The 17960-nt window shown below is 41.0% G+C and overlaps 2 protein-coding genes across 2 annotated transcripts in view; one reads left to right on the forward strand and one right to left on the reverse strand.

The window, feature by feature from the left end:
• Positions 1-1249: 1249 nt before the first annotated feature.
• Positions 1250-17960, reverse strand: part of BBS4 (Bardet-Biedl syndrome 4) — a 117815-nt gene continuing 101104 nt past the window's right edge. The window contains exon 16 of the mRNA XM_034783336.1: positions 1250-1738. Coding sequence (XP_034639227.1) covers positions 1644-1738 — 95 coding nt within the window. The 3' untranslated portion in view covers positions 1250-1643. The remainder of the gene's footprint in view (positions 1739-17960) is intronic.
• ADPGK (ADP dependent glucokinase) lies at positions 1681-17284 on the forward strand. The gene is made up of 6 exons (XM_034783342.1): positions 1681-1899; positions 5782-5844; positions 6979-7099; positions 10387-10583; positions 14488-14586; positions 16564-17284. The coding sequence occupies exons 1-6, from the start codon at positions 1807-1809 to the stop codon at positions 17113-17115; spliced, it is 1125 nt and encodes a 374-aa protein (XP_034639233.1). The 5' UTR covers positions 1681-1806; the 3' UTR covers positions 17116-17284.

Below are 17960 nucleotides of genomic sequence, written 5' to 3' on the forward strand. Positions count from 1 at the left end.
ACCATTGGGATCTTCATGTCCCAAATAGATTTTCTCACCTGTAGCAGAGAGCTGACTGACTTCTCTGGGGGTTGGAACGGTGAACAAATATAAAATGGTAAAACTTGGATCAGAGTGGAAGACCAGTGTCCTCAAAACTACTGAGAAATAAGAAACATTCCTTTATTCTACACCGGAATGTGATAATGAGGGTAAGTCTTTATCAGACAGAACCCAGTTCCAGTCCAGTCTTGTTTCTTTTCCCACCCCGCATCCATTAGCAGGAAACAAGGTGGATTTGATTTAAATCACTAGTCAGGAAGACTTGATTTCATCATGGTTTTCTACATAAAAGTGCATTCTTGTTGGTTGTTATAACCTTAATACATATTCTTCACAACTCTGAGATAGATGTAGGTTTCATTTTTAGAAGGTACACACTATACATTTTTAAACAGTGATCTATTTTGAAAACGGTTCAGGTTAGTTTTACAGCTATATCAGAAAATGAATGATTGTTTGGTTATTTCATTTACCAAAGGTAACTGAAGCAGATATTTATGAAGTCACTGGGAGGTGAACTATCTCCAATTCAACAGGTTAATCATTAATATCTGGAGGATTTTCTTGCCATACTGTATTAGAAGGAGAACATCACCAGACAGCCATTTAAATTTTTTTATTTAACTAAAACAACGTTAAGTATTCTGGATTTTTTTCTTCAACAGCAAACGTATAATATTTTAACAAAACAAGCAAATGTCCCTTGCTTCTCACATTCTCCAGACTTCTCCTTGTCCAGATCTATTCCGCCCCCAACAATCTTCTATTCATTGAACTTTTTGAAACTTTGCACTTTTAGAGAGAGGTAAGGAATTGACCCTGTGTACACAAATTTGCAGAGGGACAATAGGGTTGAGGTCTGTTATTTCTCACCTCTATATATTTATTTAAAAAATATTGTTGCTGTTAACAAGCATGTTACCTCTGGAGACACAAATCCACAGTTTGAGAAAAGTAAAACTAAGCATCTCTGATGGTATCTTCTAGACTGAGCACTGAGTCCCATTGGGTAGATAGAAAGATAAATAATCTATACAGAAGCATATGGAACCCCATAAGGGTCCCTAATCCATGAACTACTGGAACTCATTTACAAAACTTTTTTTAAACATTACATGAATATATTGTCTCATACTATAGAATTAGAATTTATAATCCCTATTCCATGATAAGATACATTATAGCTCAAAGATATCTTAATTAAACCTATCTTTAGATAGGTTTTTTCCTCAAAAAACATTTTATCAAAAAAATCCAATTTAAATGAAAAAAAATCCGATTTAAAAAAAAATCATTGATTTTTACCAACCCTGGCAGGTAATAAGCACTGCTATTGTGCCCATTTTGTGTTTCATGCCTGTGTGAGGTTTGAATAAAAGAGTTGGAAATCTGTCCCTAGTCCACAGTCTTTTAGTTGAATAAAAATGGGTCAAAAGCAGGCCACTTTGTCAGTTAAAGCAATGATTGATGCATTTCTTGAAGCTGCTTGTAAAATTCTCTGGAATCTGAGTGCTAACAATTTCAATAAGCCAAAACATAGCAACTTTCTCCCAGAACTTTTAGACGTCCCCCCAAGTCTCTCTTTCTCTGGTTTTCCCAGCTCACTTTTCCTTTCTGTCCTCTTTCTCCAGAGTCAATGCCTGTGTAGATGTAATCGTCTCCGGTGTGAAGCTGTTGCAGGCACTTGGTCTTGATCCTGGGGATGGGAAAGATCATGCTGTCTTGAATTCCAGAAAGGACCTGAAAGAAGCCTTCATCCATTTCATGCAGAAAGGGGCAGCTGCTGAGCGCTTCTTCAGTGATGCGGAGACCTTCGATCACATTGCACGAGCAGCGTCAGACTACCCTGGGGCACAGGTGTGTTCTCTATTTTAGGGCTAGACTGAGAAGGCTTATCCTTTGTACATGGACAAACTGTATAGCAGCTTTCATGGCCCTTTTCATACTTCAAAATGATCGTGCAAGAGATTCCGGAAATAAAAATTTACACTGCTGCTTTACTATATTAACTTTAGAAAAACTTGATCACTTTATGTGAAGCTGCTAAGAATCTAAACACTCTGCTAATGCACAGATTCTTTCTTTGAAAATGTAATTCTTCTCTAACTCTGCCTATTGGTAGGATCCTAAATCGCAGAATGTTGAGTTGTCTCTTCCATCTGCACATCCCAGCCTGCCAAAATCTGCATAGCATAGCATATACTTTGGCTCTGATAGTTTAAATGGCATTCACAAGAATGCTGTTGAATATAATGTAGGCAACAAATGAAATGTCTGTTTTATGACAGAAGGCCAGGGCTGATACCACAAAGAAGGCTCTAACTTTTTTAAATGGTACAGGTGGTGAGAGGGTGGATCCAAGAATAAAGAACTGCAAACATTTCCATAAATTTCAGAAGCTCCATGATATAAGGCTTGGAAATGCACATCTCTCTGGCATTAGAGAGAGCTAAAGAGAATAGGCAGTCTTTCTAAAACACCCGTCTCCTAGTTGGTTCATCTGCTCCGATGTACATTGGGCCTTCTGGAGTTTTTTGCCATGTGTCCATTTGGCACTTAGTGTTAAGGTAGATAAATAATCTGCAGAAATTATGTAGAGTTTTCCAAATGCTCTTCCGAGCCAGGAAAAGCTCTGAATTCTGCAGCCTGCTAAACAACCAGTGGGGCCCCTCCATGACCGAGAAACAAAAGGAGCGCTTAAAGACGATAAAGTCATTGTGGAGAAACTAAACGAATTCTTTGCTTCAGTCTTCATGGCGGAGGATGTTAGGGAGATTCCCAAACCTTAGCCGGCTTTTGTAGGTGACAAATCTGAGGAACTATCACAGATTGAAGTGTCACGAGAGGAGGTTTTGGAATTAATTGATAAACTTAACATTAACAAGTCACCGGGACCAGATGGCATTCACCCAACAGTTCTGAAAGAACTCAAATGTGAAATTGCGGAACTATTAACTATGGTTTGCAACCTGTCCTTTAAATCAGCTTCTGTACCCAACGACTGGAAGATAGTTAATGTAACGCCAATATTTAAAAAGGGCTCTAGAGGTGATCCCGGTAATTACAGACTGGTAAGTCTAATGTCGGTACTGGGCAAATTAGTCGAAACAATAGTAAAGAATAAAATTGTCAGACACATAGAAGAACATAAATTGTTGGGCAAAAGTCAACATGGTTTCTGTAAAGGGAAATCGTGTCTTACTAATCTATTAGAGTTCTTTGAAGGGGTCAACAAACATGTGGACAAGGGAGATCCAGTGGACACAGTGTACTTAGATTTCCCCAGAAAGCCTTTGACAAGGTCCCTCACCAAAGGCTCTTACGTAAATTAAGTTGTCATGGGATAAAAGGGAAGGTCCTTTCATGGATTGAGAACTGGTTAAAAGACAGGGAACAAAGGGTAGGAATTAATGGTAAATTCTCAGAATGGAGAGGGTAACTCGTGGTGTTCCCCAAGGGTCAGTCCTAGGACCAGTCCTATTCAACTTGTTCATAACTGATCTGGAGAAAGGGGTAAAAAAACGAGGTGTCAAAGTTTGCAGATGATACTAAACTGCTCAAGATAGTTAAGACCAAAGCAGACTGTGAAGAACTTCAAAAAGATCTCACAAAATTAAGTGATTGGGCAACAAAATGGCAAATGAAATTTAATGTGGATAAATGTAAAGTAATGCACATGGGAAAAAATAACCCCAACTATACATACAATATGATGGGGGCTAATTTAGCTACAACAAATCAGGAAAAAGATCTTGGAGTCATCGTGGATAGTTTTCTGAAGAGGTCCACGCAGTGTGCAGAGGCGGTCAAAAAAGCAAACAGGATGTTAGGAATCATTAAAAAGGGGATAGAGAATAAGACGGAGAATATATTATTGCCCTTATATAAATCGATGGTCTCCTCACATTTTGAATACTGCGTACAGATGTGGTCTCTTCATCTCAAAAAAGATATATTGGCACTAGAAAAGGTTCAGAGAAGGGCAACTAAAATGATTAGGGGTTTGGAACGGGTCCCATATGAGGAGAGATTAAAGAGGCTAGGACTTTTCAGCTTGGAAAAGAGGAGACTAAGGGGGGATATGATAGAGGTATATAAAATCATGAGTGATGTGGAGAAAGTGAATACGGAAAAGTTATTTACTTGTTCCCATAATACAAGAATTAGGGGTTACCAAATGAAATTAATAGGCAGCAGGTTTAAAACAAATAAAAGGAAGTTCTTCTTCATACAGCGCACAGTCAACTTGTGGAACTCCTTACCGAGGAGGTTGTGAAGGCTAGGACTATAACAGCGTTTAAAAGAGAACTGGATAAATTCATGGAGGTTAAGTCCATTAATGGCTATTAGCCAGGATGGGTAAGGAATGATGTCCCTAGACTCTGTTGGTCAGAGGGTGGAGATGGATGGCAGGAGAGAGATCACTTGATCATTACCTGTTAGGTGCACTCCCTCTGGGGCACCTGGCATTGGCCACTGTTGGTAGACAGGATACTGGGCTAGATGGACCGTTGGTCTGACCCAGTACGGCCGTTCTTATGTTCTTAAGTGACCCTTTCTCTAGACATTCCAGTTCTCTTTATTTCACTTTCCTCTGGTCTCTGGCTTTCCACCTATTTTTCTCTTAAAACTAGTTCTCATAATTCCTATAGCTTTTGACCAATTCCCTGATTCCTACACTGCAAGGTGGGGAGAAGTTGAAGATCAACTTAGTCTGCAGAAGAGAAGAGTGAGGGGGGGATTTGATAGCAGCCTTCAACTATCTGAAGGGGGGTTCCAAAGAGAATGGAGCTAGGCTGTTCTTACTGGTGGTAGATGACAGAACAAGAAGCAATGGTCTCAAACTGCAGTTGGGGAGGACTAGGTTGGATATTAAGAAACACTATTGCACTAGGAGGGTGGTGAAGCACTGGAATGGGTTACCTAAGGAGGTGGTGGAATCTCCACCCTTAGAGGTTTTTGAGGCCCGGCTTGATAAAGCCCTGGCTGGGATGATTTAGTTGGTGTTGGTCCTGCTTTGAGCAGGGAATTGGACTAGATGACCACCTGAGATCTCTTCCAACCCTAATATTCTATGATTCTATGATCTAAAACAAGTTCATATTGTGGTTTAGGTGCTTTGTGGGTTTGGTCTTGTACATGTTCACAGTGACTGAATTATGAATTTCACAACTTTTGTCTTGTGGTGCCAGTGGTAATGAATATACCTGAAGGAGCTCCATATCTAGCAAAATGGTATCAACAGAAACAGTTAATCACAATAGCTCAGTATATCTTGCTTTATTTTTCAATTACTTGGAATTCTGGCATCAGCTTGGCTTATGATGTCTGTCAGAGTCTCTCTCATTTGTGCACATTGGCCTTCAGCTTGATAAATCTTTTTTATATCTTAAAATGATTGTTTGCACAGCTCACTAATAAGGATAAAACATAACATGTCGCCCCCAAATAAAAATAACAAATTAAATGGACAGCTTTTGGGAATGCTTAGGGGGTGAACAAATTGAAATGTATGGTTGAGTGGGCTATCAGAAGGCTAATACTGGCTAAATAACATTCTGGGACAAAAATTGTTAAATTGGAGGAAACAGTCTTGGACAGAGAACTGTGGAATTATTCTGACGCAGTCCCATGAAAGCACATTGTTAACTTCATTTGTTCTGACAAAGTTATTGCAGATATGTAGAACTCCATCTATAAAACTATTAATGTTACACACATATGCTTTATCTCTTACAGCTCTATGTGGGAGGAAATGCTGCCCTAATTGGTCAGAAACTTGCAAGAAATCCAAACCTGAAGGTAAGTGTCTCAAAAACCTGGTTTTATTTAATTGTTTGTAATCAGGCTCCAAACCACTTGTATGTATATTCTGGGGATCACACCACAAGATTATGTTCCTTATTGGAAGCTGAGTCTGACCCAGCACAAGTGCTTGTTACGCTACACAAAGAGGAAATGTATCTGGTTTGTAAGCTTCTCTATATCCAATATATTTTGTCTTAATAATAACATTCTTTTTGCTGTATCCCGTGAGTTAGTCTTTCTATCACCACTGATTATGTATTGACATGGTCTTTAATAGACCAAATATGCATGATTGGTTGGTCTTGGTCCTCCTCTAATTTCTGCTATCCTGTAGGATAGGTCTATGAAATTCAAGAATGCTTTATGGTGCAGTGAGTAGGAGCCAGATTGTTTGTTTGAAACAAATTCACCCATGGGTGTATTTGATGGCTCTCGGTATGGTACTGTGGAGCAACTGCTACACTTCCTATTTTAGTCCTGTGATGCCTGAAGTTGGAGTTTCCATACAATACAAAATACAGATATTAATTCTAGGCAATATTGTTTCATATAGAAATTTAGCTATATTGATAAGCAAATTAAGTCACTGGGTGAATGTACTAGCGATTCACCATGGTTTCAGGTCTCATCTAAGGAAACATTTCAAATTTAGAAGGTATTTCTAATAGGCATTTTTTCATGTAACATTTATTGCATAGTTTAGCAGTCTTTGGAGAGTGTCCCTCCCCCACCCTCTTTCTTAGACTGTATTGGAATATTAAGGGTGCTGCAAGTAGGAACAGATATGCATTATTGGAATAGTCTTGAGAAACTTGTACAGCAGTTGATCATCGGCCCCTCTCTTTAATGAAACTGGTAGCCATGATTCAAATCTTAAAAAAAAAAAATTAAAAAATAAGCCTTGAGAAACTATTGTGCACTGTCTGCATACATGCCCCTCCTGCCCCCCATCATTACTGCTAAGCAAACAGGTGAGTCAATCTGGGAGCAGTCAGAGTGACTTTGTTACCTTCAGAAAAATATGAAGAGTGCTACTTAACATGAGTACAGAGAAGATGATTACAGATTTTGCTCATAGAGGACATGCCACTGCATCCTTGTTTAGATTGTGTTTTGTTTTGTTTCTAGATCCTTCTTTGTGGTCCAGTTGGTCCTAAACTCCATGAACTACTTGATGATAATGTAATTGTCCCACCAGAATCTATGCAGGAAACTGATGAATTCCACCTTATCTTGGAGTATCAAGCAGGTACTTTGAATATTACAGTACATTGGACATTAAAGGGGTAAAAAACTGATTAGGTCTAGTTCATTGCCAAATATTTTCTACTGCAGCCCAATCAAGGATTTCCAGAGGTTTGTTTGACTCATCAACTCAAAAAAAAAAAAAAAAAAAAAAAAAAACTAGAACCCCCCCCCCTGCCAAAATTCCATATAGCTATTTCATTAATCTTTGGGATTTCTTTCTGGTGTAAATTCAACCCCAGATATACAGATTCCAGAATTGGAGTGGTGGTGACAAGAGGAGAGAACCAAACTGTAAAATGAGCTAGAGTAGAGAAGGCAAGGAAAAATGGTTCCATACTAAAAGTCCTACTGTACATTGAGAGAGGAAATGGTGGGAATGGAACCAACCAGCCATATTCATTGCATCAAAGCAGGCGAGTCATCTTGTCTTTTTATACTGTCTTAATTTTATCTTTTCATGCAATCAGGTTCTACATCTGCTATAAGGATTTGTGGGATTGTTCAGAAGAGACAATCCCTAAGATGGTTTCCTTATTAAATAGTTCACATAGAGCATGAAAACCACTGCAGTAACAGTACCTTTCCCGTTGCACGGTGTTCCCCCTTAAATTAGAGGATTGTATTTAGTCATTTGGGAGATCTCTGAGGAAAACCTGGACGTGGCAGTAAGTAGCACTTAGTGAATCGTAAGTGGCACTGTGCCCCTGAACCAGATGCCCCAGAGTCATGATTTGGGCACTGTGTTCCTAGAGAGTGCCATCTTTGAAATGCAGTATAAAACCAAACTATTGACCCTTTGTGGTCATTGTATCATCTGGTAAATATGCTGATCGGATCCTAACCTGGGGGCATCACATCTTGCCTCTTAAACTTCCACCTGTGGTTTCAGTTGAAGAAGCTATTCTTCACTTTCCTTCCTAAAACCTGTTGTGTATTTTTGCTGATACAGAATAGCTGCCATATTCCATTCCCAGTGTTTTTGCTTCAATGATCGATGATCCCACTGTAGTCTGTAAATTGTTTTAGGATCTTTCTGGATGAAGGGGCTATGCCAAGAAGCCTTGATTGCACCTAGTTATTAACGTTGCCTGTTCTCATTATGTTTTCCTCCCTGTCTAGCTCTTTGTATGTCCCAGTAGTAGGTCTGTATTGGTAGGTGGTGGCCACTTGCATAGAACCGGACATCTAGCTACCTGTGAATGGGTCTTCTGACAGAGGAGATCACCAATCCAGAGCTTCTTTACTTGTCTTTTAGATTGTCTTTAGCTTTGGAAATATTTTCAGGAACTGATGCTGTACCACAGCCTGTTAGATTTAACTGTAATGAAAAATATACTGGCATAAACCTGCCTCTCAAGTTGAAGTGGTTTCGGCTTCCCAGTAGTAGATCTGACTTAGTAGAAGTCTGTTGTAGGGCACCAATTTACAGGTGAGACAATTGTCCTGTTTTTTCCCAAACTTTCAGAGATTTAAAAAACCAAAACCTGTGCACTGTGGTGGTGAAGTATCAAGGTGATAGATACCTTATTCAAAACTCAAAGGTGTTTCTGGTTTTATTATGTATTTTAAAGCTTTCTGCATGTCAGTAAACTTAAGAACTGTGTAAGTTATCAGTATTAGCAGCTGTCAGTGTTGGAGCTAATCTGGTAGCTCCATCTGTTCTGTGAGCTGCGGTAGCCTGCTAGGTGAACAATCATCTTAAACTGTTTTGAAACTCTTTTTTTCCTTTGAACTGTGGTCCCTATAAATGCTGTATCCTGGTCCAATGCTGCAATATTGCTGTCCTATAAAATTTCACTCAGAGCTATGTATCTCTGTGTGCTGTAAGCTGAGAAATGTAAATAGTCTCACCATTGCCCTAAAACAGTATTAGCTTAGAAGGTTTGATTAGAAGTGTGCATCCTAAGCAACGTTTATGGGTATAATTACAAAACACCTGGACTTCTATGTTAACATTAAAATAGACTGACAGCCTTCCTGAGTTCAAAAAGAGGGCACCATATAGTCTGAACTCTTTCTGCATGTGGCTACCTGTAACCCAAGGACTAAGACTACTTGGCTTTCTTTTGCATAGTGGCAATGAACAAGACAACGAGTGACAGCTGTCTTTTCCAAACAGAAACTGAGCAGGACTTTCATAGGTATCTGAAATGCCGCATGTGTGGTTAAAAAGTTTACTCTGTTGTAGCAGCAGGCTCCAGAATGACCTCAACACTTACAAAAGCCTATGCTAATTAAACTCTCTAGTACTTCCCTTTTTATTGCATCCTGTTTGTATGAACTGAGAGCTTTCTTCCTCAAAGTTTTCTTCCTCCAGAACTCTCGATATGGGCCAGCTAACCACAGTTGACATGTCTTTGTCTCATAGCCAATGGAAAACACGCTGCTTGCTTTGTGTGGATCTTGCATGTATGAAGTACACATTCCATGTGGATAATGGGCACCTTTGTCTTCTCCTAGATGCTGCTTTGGTGTGAAATGCACTGCTTTGTAGTTCCCTTGTGGGAACCAGTTGAGCTATGGATGTTGTGTCCTCCATAGACCTTAACATACTGCACTGTGAAGCTCTTTATAACATTTTTCTGATGGGCAACTTGAGTTAAATCCAGTGTTGTTGGCTAGATGTCGGCATGAAAACAGCCTAACTAGACACTGATTTCATCCTCCATCAGTCTGTAAGATCTGAGCAAACAAACTCACTCACTGGCTCTCAGGCCTGGAGGTTCTCTCCCTGATTACTTCATAAATGCTCCTGCTTGGGCAACTTTCAGTCTCGTAATCTTTCCTCCCTTCAAATTGCAGGTAGCAATACAAGTAATACTTTTTGTCCTTCCACCCCGCTCTATCCCTACATTCCCCACCACAACCCATTTACCATAGCTGGTGTATGGATTTTTTTTTTTTTTTTTTTTTTGTGTACTCCAGGGTTGAGGTTATATCTGTAGACAGCTGGGAGTTAGTGAACAGCTGATCAATTAGACTGTGGTTTGTATAATCTGTGTCCCTGTTAGACTCTAACACAAATTTACCTAATTTTTTCCTTTACCTCAGTGTTCAGAGGTACCCAGTAGGGATCGGTGGAACCATTTTGTATATATATATTCAGGCCTAAATATGACGCACAGCTCAAGTGTCAAGTATTGATCAGGTGGTCAAACTCTGCCTAGCTAGGTCTCTAGGGAGTCATGACTGCTCTGATTGAAGCTGGGATTCCAGTGAGGATCCAGAAACTATCTTGTAGTTATTTGGCTTAATTGTTTTATTGTTGATTGGGGGATTTCTTCCTAGGTGAAGAATGGGGACAGTTGAGAGCTCCCAATGCAAACCGCTTTATTTTCTCCCATGACCTATCAAATGGAGCCATGAACATGCTGGAGGTGTTTGTGTCCAGCCTGGATGAGTTTCAGCCAGACCTTGTAGTGCTCTCAGGGCTTCACATGATGGAAGGGCAGAGCAGGGAAGTGCGTGAGAAGAGACTTCTGGAGGTAAGAACCTGAGCACTGTACCATCTCCTTAATTCCAGCCCCAGTAAACACTGTAGCACAGGGTGTTGACTTCCTGAGAATTCAGCATGCAGTTAAAGGATGTCTTTGCTCGATTTGCCTGCTGCTCTTCCTCCTATCATGGGCCAAAGACTTGTAATCTGAAACAGTACAGCTAACATCATGAGCTCTAGTTTTATGGGTTGGTTGAGATCCTCTAACACTGACATTACTGTTTGTTGGATCCAGTGGAGTCTTGATAGAAGAAGCTATCAGGGGGTAGCCGTGTTAGTCTGTATCTACAAAAACAACAACAAGTCTGGTGGCACCTTAAAGACTAACAGATTTATTTGGGCATAAGCTTTCGTGAGTAAAAACCTCACTTCTTCGGATGCATAGAGTGAAAGTTACAGATGCAGGCATTATATACTGACACATGGAGAGCAGGGAGTTACCGTATTTTCCGGCGTATAAGACGACTGGGCGTATAAGACGACCCCCAACTTTTCCAGTTAAAATATAGAGTTTGGGATATACTCGCCGTATAAGACTACCCCTCTTCCAACGCACACCAAAAAAAAATTAAAAAAAACATCAGATTTGATTTCAATATGGTAATTTTAATTCAAATGCTTATGACATGCAGGTACTTAGCAGGAAAACTGTCACTTATAAACATAAGGCTGTTTGTCATCAAACATGTAAACATAAAACAGTGCAAGTGGATTAAACTTTTCCTAATTCACTCTAAAGCTGAAAGGAAGGATAAGACAATAAACCCATGGGAGCTGCCATGCTGTTTGTTTTCTAAGCTGTCAACCAAACTGGAACTGATGATGATAGGAGGAAGATAACAAACAAGAGAGAGAGAGCAAGTGCCGGGCAAGTCCCTGGCGAGTTAGCAACGCCCATCATAACTGCAAGCTACGGTATTTTTACAGGTTTTGCTGGCGTGACAGTTTCCCTTTAAAAGCCTTCAAAATCTTCCTGTTCATCATCTGATATCATAAGTACATCAATGACATCTTGTGATACATTTGTAAGGCAGTCATCGTATGGATCGAATTCCGTATCAGATGGTGTGGTCTCAGCTTCGGCTTCCTCTTCATCTTGCCACAAGTAGTCGTCCTCCCTACCATCTAATGAATTTGATATGCCACACTTCTTGAAAGACTTGATTACTGTTTCTGCATCAATATCATTCCAGGCTTTTATGACAAACTTGCACAAAACATCCAACTGTGGAGCACGCATGTTTCCTCCTTTTGTGAATGACTTTTCGCCGCTAACCATCCATTCATTCCACTGTTCTTGAATGAGATCTTTAAATGGCTTGTTTAGGCACACATCCAGTGGCTGTACCAACGATGTCAATCCTGCAGGAATAACTGCCGCATCTGTGTTTAGTCTTGCAAGCATTTGCTTGGTGCTGGGAGTTAAATGAGCCCTGAACATATCCCACACCAGTAGACTACATTTTTGAATAAGTCCACCTGGTCGCCTGCTCCCTACATTATCAAGCCATAGCTTTACCCCTTCTTCATCCAGCCAGCCTTTTTCATTCACATGTACAAAACAACCAACAGGGAACTTGAATTTTGGCATTGTTTTTCTTTTAAAAATAATCATTGGTCTCAGTTTGGCGCCATCAGCTGTGCATCCTAGTACCACTGTAAAACTGGACTTCTCATGTCCTGTTGTTTTAATTAAAATTGTTTTTTCACCTTTTTGATGGACAGTTTTATTTCCAACCATATCAAAATTCATTGGAGTTTCATCCATATTTCCAATACTACTTAACGCATAGCCATGTTTAGTGCGCTGTTGTATTACGTATCGATGGAAACTATTTACTTTGCTATCAAGATCTGCAGGTAATTTTGGGGCAATTTTCATCTTTTGCCTCAGTACCATATTATGCCTTCCCATGAATCTAGTACACCAGGATACAGTGGCCTTAAATCTGTTGCTGTGATCTGGGTTAGATTTGGCCCACTGAAGTGCAAACAAATGTATTTTATTTCGTGTCACTACATAACCGTTTTGGCGATGCTCATTCACCATGTCTGCTACATGTTTTTCGAGTTCTGGCCAATGTGGAGTGCCTCTTCTTAATGCACACTTACCCCTTGGCATACTCTTTAATGCTTTTTCATTTGCTTTCCAGTCCCGAACCATCTTTTCTGTTACTCCATATTGTCTTGCAGCAGCGCAGTTATTATGTTCCATGGCAAAGTTTACAACTTTAAGTTTGAAACTGGCTTCATATTGCTTTCTTCTTGCTGGTGGAGCCATGATGGGGTTTTGACTGTTGGACATTTGTATACTGTACTGTATGTACTGGTGCTATACTGTATGAACAGGTACAGATACTGGTGCTGTACTGTATGTGGTACCCAGTATACAACAACCAGCCAATCACGGCAAGCGATGTACCTTACCGGCGATTGGCTGGTTGTTGTATACAAAGCCTGCTTGGATTGGTCAGCTCTCCCTGCCTGCCCAGCCCTCCCTGTCTCCAAGACTATCAGAGCAGTAGCGCAAACACGCCTCTTTCACCCGTCTGGCCCGCCCTTGTATCCTATTACCTCCTTCTCTGCCTCTCAGATCTCGCACATGCGCGCCTGCGCCACTTCACTGCAGTCCTCAGGAGCGAGATCTGAGAGGCAGAGAAGGAGGTACGGTAATAGGATACAAGGGCGGGCCAGACGGGTGAAAGAGGCGTGTTTTTCTGGGCACAGCGCCGCTCTCTCTCTTTTTTCCATACCCCGGGCGTCCCGGACGCCTGCAGCTCGCTCCGCCCTTCACTTACACCTTCCCGGTGAAGCACCCCCTCACCTCGTCATCGGGCGGGGATGCGGCCGCGGCCGTTTTTGAGCTCCCCCCACCATATGCAGCGACCGCAGATTCTCCAGTCCGGCTCGGAAGTTTCAGCACCCGCCCTATAAGACGACACCCGGCGTATAAGACGACCCCCGACTTTTGAGAAGATTTTCCTGGGTTAAAAAGTAGTCTTATACGCCAGAAAATACAGTACTTCACAACTCCCTGCTCTCCATGTGTCTGTATATAATGCCTGCATCTGTAACTTTCACTCTATGCATCCGAAGAAGTGAGGTTTTTACTCACGAAAGCTTATGCCCAAATAAATCTGTTAGTCTTTAAGGTGCCACCAGACTTCTTGTTGTTTTTATAGAAGAAGCTGCCACTCTGGTGGCTAGACTGTGGTGGATTTATCTAGTTATTGGAGCCTCATCCAGTGGCTGAATGCACTGTGTTCCATCCCACGTTAGCATAGTCAAGGCTGCAACTGAGACCCCTGTATTCTGTAGGCAGTAGCTGTGTCAGGTAATCCAAAAGGGATTCTTTCCTGCTTGAAGCAGAAGCTGCACTGAGCCTCTCTTGAGTGGAAGTTGCTGTTTGTTTATCTTACAGCTGCAAAGAGTCCTGTGGCACCTTATAGACTAACAGACGTATTGGAGCATGCATCCGACTGTTAGTCTATAAGGTGCCACAGGACTCTTTGCTGCTTTTACAGATCCAGACTAACACGGCTACCCCTCTGATATCTTACAGCTGACTGCCTCCTGATTCATCTGTTCTCTTGTGCTTCAGGAACAAGCATTTGGGGCTGCTTCATGTCTGGAAAGTCTTTTGCATTGGGCAGTTAGACGAATGCGGGATTGGATCTAGATTATGGTCTGATGCTGTTGTGCTCTGAGATTCAGAAAGCTAGAGGCTGCTCCTATTTCTTCCTCTGAGCAACATAGTCCTTTTGCCAGCTAGATCATTTAGAAATAGAAATCTGATTGCATCCAGACATGAGCAGGTTAGGGTACCTATAATTTGAGCCCAAAAGCTTTTATTCATTCTGTTTCTTAAAGATGTCTTGCCTTTCCTTCTGCAGGCTGTGACTACCATCTCTGATATCCCCACTGATATCCCCATACATCTGGAATTGGCCAGTATGACTGACCAGGATCTCATGAGCAAGATTATGAATCAGGTAAGCAAAATGACAGGACATGCCCACTTCACTCTCTGTCTGTACTCCATCATTGGTGCAGCACACAGACTGACTGGTGGGTGATCATAAATGGAAATTTAGGATTGGGGTTGCCTCTGCTGAGAGCAATGAGTATCTTGGGTTTAAAGCCTGCAGAGCCATTTTGTACTTGTATTCCGGCCGAGGTCACTGCTCTGCTGAGGTTCCCACACCCCTCAACAGTGCATTAACAGGAGAAGTGTAACAATCTATGTTTTCATAATTGGTAGTAGACAGAGTGTTTTCTTCAGTATAAAGGGAATATCTGTCTTGGAAACACCTTAATGGAATATCCTACTGAGAGGATATCAACCGATGTTCTCAGCCAATCAACACTCTGTTTTCCTAAATGTTCTGAGGTCAGCGTTAGGTGATGTGTGCAAAAATGAATGTACTCAGCAGCTGAAGTTGCATGATTTACTGTAGGGAAACACTTGGATTCTACTGCCTTGTTGCTCACAGCTATAAACCTCCTTTGCAACTGCAGTAGGGAAATGAAACAAGAACTCTCTGTAGATTCAGATGATTTGACATGAGTAATCTCAGACAGTTGTTTCAGATTTAGCAGCCCTATAGCTTTCTGATAGAACCATGATTTGAACTGGAGCTGGTTTTAAAAAAAATACTTAGGCTTCTGAAGCTTCTTTCATATGTTTTTGCATACATACAACTCCATGCTCCCTCATTTAAAGGGATGTCACTCCTTTTAGTCCCCAAGTTACATATGTTTTGGCTTGGAAGGATTAGATTTTTATTTTAAAATGTCAATAAACATAAATTTGACTGTGCATGCACAAACTGACATACTTCCATCCATGATCATCAAAATTTACAGACAGGCAAAGTAAGAAAAATGCTGCTTGAGAAATTATTAGTTTGATTTAAGGCTGTTTACTTTGTATATTTGGACATGCAATGTTGACAATGTGTGTTTTAATGGTTATAAAGTTTTTTAACTTTTTTGAATCTCAACATCCGCTGTCATTAAATAAATGGTTGAGCCCCCCCCCCCCCAATTTTCTATAACTATGAACATTTAAATTACTGAAGGTAAAAATAAATGTTTAAAACCCATAATTTTGCACAATTGTGAACATTTAAATAGATAAAAATCTAAAAAACCTTAAAAATCAACATTATCTGTCAGTATTATCTGTCAAAATTATAGGGGAAAAACTGAAATCTGCCAAGCCTATCTATGTTTCATATGGATTTCATATTCTGTTGCTTTCATTGTTGAAAGTTATTTATATTGGAAATAAAATGACGAAATTTAGGCTACAGAAACTTATCTACGCTGAAGGAATGAATTCCACAGCATGTTACATTTCTTGCATGAATAATTATTTTGTGTCCCTTATTTTGGATCTTTGTCAGACGTTGTGTCCCACATTTGGGCCTTGACAGATTGATCCATCTCTTCCAAACTGCTGCACAGCTGTATTAAGAGGAGTGAATTTGGGGTTTTTTTTGTATTCCTGTAGTAAAAGTGAGTAGAGTCTTGGGTGGATGTTTTTTAGTTGTATTCTGATCTTGCTCCTCTCAGATAAGGGCAAAGCTAACTCACCCCAGCTTGGACATGATTTCTGTCCCCTCCACAGCCTCGGTTGTCACTGAAACCTTCCCCTTCCTTTTCTCCACATGTATTCAGTTGGAAGTAGAATGCCTGGCTTCTTCTATTGCCTTAGTATAAATCTGTTGGATAGGGTGCTTGTGCAGAGAAATATGCGTCAACCTTCCCAAGAAACCAAATTTATTTCCTCCCCGTGTGCACACAATCTGTGGCCCTAAGGGCCAGGAGACCCCACCTCCACTCCGTTATGCACAATAGCTAAGAGTGTACTGTGACAACATAATATTTTTAAAATTAGGAAGCTGGGAAATCTGATTCTACCTCTAAGTCTGAAGAAAAACTGTCGTTCATTCTGTTTCTGTTAGCAGGTCTTCCCCCTGGTGAACTCTGTCGGGCTAAATGAACAGGAGCTGCTGTTCCTCACCCAGTCAGCCTCTGGTCCTCATGCCTCCCTTGGTTCCTGGAATGGAGTTCCAGATGTGGGCATTGTCAGTGACATCCTTTTCTGGATCCTGAAGAAGCATGGAAGGAACATGGACAAGGCATCTGATCTTACCCGCATCCACTTCCACACACTGGCCTATCACATTCTGGTTACAGTGGATGGGTATTGGGGCAACCAGATAGCTGCTGTGGCTGCTGGAGCCAGAGTGGCAGGGACACAGGCTTGTGCAACTGAAACCATTGTTACTGACAGAGTCTTTCTTAAAGCTCCCTTGGAGTTTGTGACCTCCCGTACAGAGGCACCCTCCAAAATCTCTTTAAATCCAGGTGATCCAGTGGCACACTGGCACAGAGAGGGAATCTCATTCCATTTCACCCCTGTTTTGGTGTGTAAAGATCCCATCCGGACCGTGGGACTTGGAGATGCTATTTCAGCTGAAGGACTCCTATATTCAGAACTATACCCTCAGTAGGCTATGGAAACGAGACGCCTTTTTCTCCAAGAATATAGTGTCTGAGGAAATATGGTGTTCTCAAGGGGATTTCAGACAGTAAGGTGGGGGGTGGAATTTGGGATATTAAACAGTCTCTGGATATTATCTGAGAAGAGCCAAAGAATATATTCTAACCACTTGGCAGTGACTTGAGAGTGTTTCTCATGTAAATGTAAAAGTTGTAGGATTTTAATTCAGAGACTGGCTTTTTGTCTTTGTCTTAAGCATGTCGGGAGGAGGGAAACTGATACCAAAATCCCTGTTTGGAACAGAATTGCTGATTGTTAATTTAAGCCAGTCATGTCTATAGTGCTTGAAAGCAAAGCAGCCAGACAGAATTTCATGCTTATGAATCCCACGGAGTACACAGCAGTCCTCAGCCCTGTCTTGCTTCTGATAAAGCAAAAATAAAAGGCTCTTGCATTATCTCCTAGCAGCATATTGCTACATGGCAAGAACAACCCTTCCACTTGCTCAGTATTGTGATCATATCGCTTATTGACAAAATTACCTCTCAACCTCAGCACCCCAAGCATAGGAGGGAGCCAGAGTGTAAACAGCTGAAATGTGATACGTACTGTACATATTCCCTAACTGCACAGAGCTGGAGAGAGCTTTACTGGAAGCTCTGTAAATTGTTTTAGGTATCTGTGTAGCTGGGGATGAAAGACTGAACACACACACACTGAACACACAAGCTCCTTTTTAATTTCTGGGTAGGTCAGAGTAAGATACTGAAGACCTGTCTTTTGGGAGATAGCTTAGGTGCTTGTTTACCTTAAAATGAGCCTCAAATCTAAATGTGGCTTAGTTGCACAGAAATC

This window comes from Trachemys scripta, chromosome 10 (assembly GCF_013100865.1).
Source record: "Trachemys scripta elegans isolate TJP31775 chromosome 10, CAS_Tse_1.0, whole genome shotgun sequence".
In the NCBI taxonomy this organism is placed as follows: domain Eukaryota; kingdom Metazoa; phylum Chordata; order Testudines; family Emydidae; genus Trachemys; species Trachemys scripta.